General features: G+C 39.1%; 1 protein-coding gene across 1 annotated transcript; it reads left to right on the forward strand.

Moving 5' to 3' along the window:
• The first annotated feature begins 4,535 nt into the window (after positions 1-4,535).
• On the forward strand, positions 4,536-7,287 carry LOC132107722 (histamine H3 receptor-like). The gene is made up of 3 exons (XM_059513889.1): positions 4,536-4,975; positions 5,073-5,239; positions 6,335-7,287. Exons 1-3 carry the CDS (start codon positions 4,603-4,605, stop codon positions 7,244-7,246), a joined length of 1,452 nt encoding a protein of 483 aa, XP_059369872.1. The 5' UTR covers positions 4,536-4,602; the 3' UTR covers positions 7,247-7,287.
• The last annotated feature ends 513 nt before the right edge of the window (positions 7,288-7,800 follow it).

A 7,800-nucleotide genomic window follows, 5' to 3' on the forward strand; every position in this document is an offset into this window, starting at 1 on the left:
TATTGAAAAGACTGTATTTATTTAACTATTTTTAAAAGACTGTATTTATTTATTACTGTAGTTATAAGTATTTAAGCATGTAATTATTCACTACTGTAAAATGTGACTGGGTAATTTTGGGTTATTATGGTTTGATGGCTTTAACTCTCTAGAGATTTTTGTCTGAGACTAATAATACATTATTCTGTAATTGATGACTCAAGAGTCACTTGTCTTGTCCTTTAATTAGGCCACAAAGGCACCTGTTGCATGTGCTACAGGATCATTAAGCATTTGAAGGACACTGGAACACAAGCACACTTGCTTTCATGTGAACCTTATGCCTATTCATAAGCATGCAACAACAAAACAGCTATAGTGTGACTGTAGATGTAAAGAGGAGGAAGAAAAAGGATTTGCTGCAAATGAAAAAAAAGTGAAGTTTGGAACAGTAGGAGAGTAGAGAACCTAGAAATGAATAACATTCAAAAGATTCACCACCCTTGCAGATGCAATTACCGAACACATCCATCTCTCCAGAACCATAAATTGTCCAAATTCATATAAAAAAGGAGTTTGGGCAGAGATTGGTTTTTTATTTCTGACAAAAGCATCTTTCTCCCTTTTGTGGGAAGGATGCCTGCTTCGTGTGAGGAAATATGTGAAAGCCAAGTGAAACTGATAAACAGGAAGACCAAAAACTTCAGCCTATAATTATGTGCTGCTTCCAAAAACATCATTCATGTGATATGCCTATAGTCCCCACTTCTTGCAATTAACATGAATTAGTGAGTGTTTGTGGATGAGGTGAGAAGGGAGAGAGAGCAAGTCTATAATGATGTAAGTGGGTGTGGAGAGAACACATCTGTTACTGTTTGGCATAACACAAGCTCCATGTTTATGATGATATATTTTGGTGAATTCAAGTAGATTTTGCTGCCATCTTGTTATTGTCTATATTCCTTTCATACCCAGGTGTTTCTCAATGCTCAAATATGATTGATAAAAGGCAAGCATTAGCAATATTTTGGACATCTTAATTTTGCATCAAATGCACTGCTGTCAATATTTTTCCTTTCAGTTTCTTTTGTGTGTCATCTCTCAGCACATCTGTACACAGAAATGTGCTTTGTGCATGAATCTCTTTCACTCTCATGTTCTCATTGACTCAAATCATTACTCTGAAGCTGAAAGACTACAGGGTGTTCTACAGATATGCTTTTGTGCTGTCGAAGACAATGATAATGAAACTTCAGATCCCGAAAGGACAAGTCAAAATGTCCCAGTTTTACAATAAGACGCTCATTCACACAAGCTTAAATGTTCCCTATTTCTGCAGTGTTCAGTTGGTTCATTCACCACAGACCATATTTATTCTGTCTTTGCCTGCTATTATCTGACCTGTAATATGATTGTAATGTGTCCGAATCAGACTTAATGATTACACTTCAGAGACACACTGACACAAACTATTTTCTTAGAAGTGCATTAGTTAAATGCTTTTATTGCACATGAAATTAGTTATGCAATGAATATTGTGTTAAAAGGCATTAATAATTAAAAACATAGGTAACAATACACAGAGTTTCTGATGTGTTTTGCAAAAAAAGTAAAAAATGCAGACAGTTCTCTACAGGAGCAGCTTTGTATATTACATGCGGTTGCTCATTAATTCTGACGTGCCTTTCATGTCAGGTCAAGTCAAGTCAAGTCACCTTTATTTATATAGCGCTTTAAACAAAATACATTGCGTCAAAGCAACTGAACAACATTCATTAGGAAAACAGTGTGTCAATAATGCAAAATGATAGTTAAAGGCAGTTCATTATTGAATTCAGTGATGTCATCTCTGTTCAGTTAAATAGTGTCTGTGCATTTATTTGCAATCAAGTCAACGATATCGCTGTAGATGAAGTGACCCCCACTAAGCAAGCCAGAGGCGACAGCGGCAAGGAACCGAAACTCCATCGGTGACAGAATGGAGAAAAAAACCTTGGGAGAAACCAGGCTCAGTTGGGGGGCCAGTTCTCCTCTGACCAGACGAAACCAGTAGTTCAATTCCAGGCTGCAGCAAAGTTAGATTGTGCAGAAGAATCATCTGTTTCCTGTGGTCTTGTCCTGGTGGTCCTCTGAGACAAGGTCTTAATTCTTAGACAGTGTTCTAGGTTATTACAAGCAGAGTTTTTAGGTCCTATAATTAACACCTCTGTTTTTTCAGAATTTAGCTGTAAGAAATTACTCGTCATCCAGTTTTTTATATCGACTATGCATTCCATTAGTTTTTCAAATTGTTGTGTTTCACCGGGCTGTGAAGAAATATAGAGCTGAGTATCATCAGCATAACAGTGAAAGCTAACACCATGTTTCCTGATGATATCTCCCAAGGGTAACATATAAAGCGTGAAGAGTAGCGGCTCTAGTACTGAGCCTTGAGGTACTCCATACTGCACTCGTGATCGATATGATACATCTTCATTCACTGCTACGAACTGATGGCGGTCATATAAATATGATTTAAACCATGCTAATGCACTTCCATTAATGCCAACAAAGTGTTCAAGTCTATGCAAAAGAATGTTGTAGTCAATTGTGTCAAACGCAGCACTAAGATCCAATAAAACTAATAGAGAAATACACCCACGATCAGATGATAAGAGCAGATCATTTGTAACGCTAAGGAGAGCAGTCTCAGTACTATGATACAGTCTAAATCCTGACTGGAAATCCTCACATATACCATTTTTCTCTAAGAAGGAATATAATTGTGAGGATACCACCTTTTCTAGTATCTTGGACAGAAAAGGGAGATTCGAGATTGGTCTATAATTAACTAGTTCTTTGGGGTCAAGTTGTGGTTTTTTGATGAGAGGCTTAATAACAGCCAGTTTGAAGGTTTTGGGGACATATCCTAATGACAATGAGGAATTAATAATAGTCAGAAGAGGATCTATGACTTCTGGAAACACCTCTTTTAGGAGCTTAGATGGTATAGGGTCTAACATACATGTTGTTGGTTTAGATGATTTAACAAGTTTATACAATTCTTCCTCTCCTATAGTAGAGAATGAGTGGAACTGTTCCTCAGGGGGTCTATAGTGCACTGTCTGATGTGATACTGTAGCTGACGGCTGAATGGTTGCAATTTTATCTCTAGTATCGATTTTAGAAGTAAAGTAGTTCATATCATCGGATCTAGCAGTTTTTAATGCTTTTCTGTAGGATAGGTTACTTTCCCGCCAAGCAATACGAAATACCTCTAGTTTTGTTTTCCTCCAGCTCCACTCCATTTTTCGGCGGCTCTCTTTAGAGTGCGAGTATGCTCATTATACCATGGTGTCAAACTGTTTTCCTTAACCTTCCTTAAGCGTAGAGGAGCAACTGTATTTAAAGTGCTAGAAAAGAGAGAGTCCATAGTTTCTGTTACATCATCAAGTTGTTCTGAGGTTTTGGATATGCTAAGGAATTTGGATACATCAGGAAGATAACTTAAAAAGCAGTCTTTTGTGGTAGAAGTGATGGTTCTTCCATACTTGTAACAAGAAGTAGAATTTACAATTTTGGCTATATGAAGTTTGCACAAAACTAAATAATGATCTGATGTCTCTTGTCTGTTTAGTAAATTCTCAAGAGATGTGACATTTAAATCTGCATGAATTTATATGATCTCCCTGGGTATTTGTTTTAATTCTTTGCAGATCGTTTCAGGCACAGTGTTTTTAATTATGACAAAACTCAACCTGTCAGACATTACGTTTTGAGTTTAGTTCTCCAGCGAGACAGAATGAAATGTCACCTGCTATTTCAGATTCCTTTGGGCAAGGAATGGCAGGATAATCTCCCAAAGTAATAAAAGTGCTATTCATAACAAAACCTGCTGTTTAATCTGTTTTGCATTTGGAGTAAGATGCATTTTGTTTATGGTAGGCTATTTTACCTTTGTGCGTGTCAGATGATCATCTAGGTTACAGTGACTCATTGATAGGCTTAAAAAGCATCAGAAAATGGATTTTAAAATAATGATCTTCTATAGAACATTCAACAGTCTTATCTGATTTGCTGGTCCTTGTTGGTGGTCCTAGACTAGGTGGTTTTAGAGAGGATTTAGACATTTTTCATATGGTCAAGATTGGCTGTTAGCATGACCAGGTGAAGACCATGCTTGGCCCGGTGAGTAGACACCTTAAACATCTGACCACCAGACTGGGAGACCAGCTAACCAGCTAAGACCAACAAACCATTTTAGGCAGATTAATTCAATTTTTCACCAGAGCAGGACATGTGTGATTTTATATCACATTTTGTGAAACTGATTTTTGAGCAAGTTAACTGCAGCTTGGTGACACAGCAAACTGGGCTGTTATCAAAGGTAGGCTATGCAGAACATCTAAGACAACGAGAGATGAGCTTTGACACCCTTAAATTAATCCTGAATGAACACTTCTAACGCAGTCTTTGACAATTGACATCAGACCGAACAGCGTTAAATAAGCAGCCAATGAACGCTCTGTTCCCCGTCGGTATAAAAACCTGCGATCGCCCGCTCGCTCGCTGATCTGTGAATGAGCAGCTCACGGTCTCCGTCGGGCGCGCGGATGGCTCGGCACATTTTGCGCGCGGACTGTCATGCACAATTGCCTGTTTAACGAGGAAAGCACCATGCAGACTTCTTTATTGTCTGCGGCACACTCTCCCGGGATACCTACAGCCGTTTCATTCATGTGGAAATCAGGAAATCCGCAGTCGCCCAACTGGACCGGACTGGACAGAGAAAACACGACGAGTCTCGGCGATTTGGACACGTTCGAGAACCGGCGCGCACAATATGGCCAGTTTTCTCCATCCACCTCAATATTCCTAACTGTGCTTATGACAGTGCTGGTGTTCGCCACAGTTCTCGGGAACGCGCTTGTCATTTTAGCTTTTGTGGTTGAGAAAAGTTTACGCACACAAGGCAACTTTTTCTTTTTAAACTTGGCCATAGCGGACTTTCTAGTGGGTGAGTGATTTTGATGACTGCATTTCAGCTTGGCATCCACTCTACTGTGTCCTTTAAGTGTGTATATGTGTGTGTGTGTTTTTTATTGGAATTTCAGGTGGGTTTTGCATCCCCGTGTATATTCCTTATGTCCTGACGGGTGAGTGGAGGCTTGGCAGAGGTCTGTGTAAACTGTGGCTGGTGGTGGATTATATGCTGTGCACCGCATCGGTCTTCAACATCGTGCTGATCAGTTTCGACAGGTTTCAGTCCGTCACTAAAGCTGTGAGTGCTGCGCAGACACACATGGAATGTGCTGGTGATGCAGTTGGACAATGGCATTAAGGCGAATCCTTTTCGTCCATAATTTGTCCAAATCTGCGTTGGATAATGGCAATGCAAACTAGCGTGTTTGAGCCACCACTGACAGACACTGCAACAAAATGTACTTATCTACGTTTTTACAGAGAAGAGCACAGAATAACACCATCATAAAGATGATGACTACTCACAAGGATAGTTTACCGTAAAATGAAATACTGTCATCATTTTTACTCGCATCTCGTTCTGAATCTGTATGACAATTCTTTGGTGGAACACAACAGATATTCTGAAGAATACAGTAGAAACCAAATGTGCTCAGTGTTGTTTTAGCACAGGTTTGGAGCGACAGGAGGGTGACTAAAAGAGAGATTTCATGTCTGCGTGAAATACTTGTCTTAAATGTTTTCAAACTACAGCGTACAGTACAGAAATAATATTTTATCAGGCCATTAAATGTACTTTTTTTATGGTGAAAACACTTTTTGAATTTGAACATAGATAAATCCGATTAACAAGTAAATTGTAAATAAGTATGCACCGCTACAAAGACTAAAATATTAGAATACTGATGGAAATAAATAGCATAATTATACATGTTTTAATACCTTCAGAATAAAGTAAAACAGATAATGCTGAAAATGAGAAATGTTAGATTCCCAATAAATAACGAGTATTAGGCTAAATTCTGAATGTGTACAGACAGTTTAACTCAGTCAGCTGGTCACATAAAGATAAAGCGTAATGTTTTGAAACAAAATCACATATGCATAACTATTTGGGCAGACACAATGAGTGCAAATGCAATGCACTTTTACATTTAACAATCATCGGTCAACATTTATTTGTATCCTATTATGCAAAAGCACACAAAAGCGTGAACCCTTTTGTCTCTGACTTGGAGATAAATGCACTGTGACGTCCATTTAATCATAATATTTAATTATTTCAGCTGGCAACCAGGGAAAAAGGCTACATTTTCAAGTGCAAATTATATCCATCCATCCATCGAGGCCTCAGTGTAATGCATATTAAATCAATGCTAAATCTGTGTTCCAGGTGAGTTACCATTGCCAGAAGGGCATCACCAGAGAGGCTGTTTTGAAGATGCTCTGCGTGTGGCTGGCAGCATTCCTGCTTTATGGTCCAGCTATTATCAGCTGGGAACACATCACAGGAGGAAGTGTAGTGCCAGATGGAGAGTGCTACGCTGAATTTTACTTCAACTGGTATTTTCTGATGACTGCCTCAACTGTCGAATTCTTCACACCTTTCATAAGCGTCACTTACTTCAACCTCAGCATTTACATCAACATCCGCAACAGATGTGCAGTGAGGGAAGAACAGCCGACTTACATTCGGCTTAGGAGCTTCAAGATGAGGCCGGTCAGGACCGGCGATGTGCAGCGTGTGTTTTTTGTGAGGCCTGTCGAGGAAAGGGAGGTCAACTTGTCCTCAAGGTCACATTGTTGCCGGTTACCTTCTACTGTAAAGGTGTCTGCCGCAGATTTCGGCAGTGGAAGACAGACTAAACGAAGAGACAGCACAATCGCAGACTTGCCTCCTCTGCAGGTCGGAGACCGGATCCTGACATCCAGTGAGGCTCAGTTTCATTACGTGGATCATTCGGCTGGACCACACAGACACCGTCCTGATATGGTTGCCAGTCTGGCCAGCCGCTTTCGCCTGTCTAGAGATAAAAAGGTGGCAAAGTCTCTAGCTGTAATAGTTTGTGTTTTTGGACTCTGTTGGGCACCCTACACGCTGCTGATGATCATTCGGGCAGCATGTCACGGTCAGTGCGTCCAGCACTACCTTTATGAGATCTCGTTCTGGCTGCTATGGATAAACTCATCCATCAATCCAATCCTGTATCCTCTGTGCCACAGCAGCTTCAAAAGAGCCTTCAGCAAATTACTGTGTCCGAGCAAAACAAAAATTCAACCTCAGAACATGGACCAGAAGTATTAAATTATTGAGTATGACCACATTTTCAGATAGGGCTAGCTTTTCTTTCTTTTTATTAATATATATATATTATTTATGAATATAATATACAAGTTTCACTTTTTGAATGGAATTAGTGAAATCAACTTTTTGATGATATTCTAATTATATGACCAGCACCTGTAAATGGCACCCATGGAGGTAGTAAAACAAGGTTTTTATGAACTGCAGGATTGCTTGTAATGAAGACATAAATGCAAAAGAAAAGGCAGTAGAGCTGACTGTTTTTGTCAATGACAAGTTTTCATTTAGAATGTCTTGTGTTAATGTAAGAAAAGTGGTTTAAATGTTTTGCCACTTGCTTGAGCAACTTAATATATCAATCTAGAAGTAAATGCATAAGTAAAAAGCATTGCATAATGTTTCTTATATTTATTGCATTTAAACACATCTTTAAAATATTGTTTCTACTGTGTAAAAAAAGAATCACAATGCTAAAAAGCATTTGAAGTAACAATGTTTGGATCTGAAATCAAACTAATTGATAAATGTTGTGTTTGTGGTAACCAGCCACCGGT

This window comes from Carassius carassius, chromosome 2, assembly GCF_963082965.1.
Source record: "Carassius carassius chromosome 2, fCarCar2.1, whole genome shotgun sequence".
Classification (NCBI taxonomy): domain Eukaryota; kingdom Metazoa; phylum Chordata; class Actinopteri; order Cypriniformes; family Cyprinidae; genus Carassius; species Carassius carassius.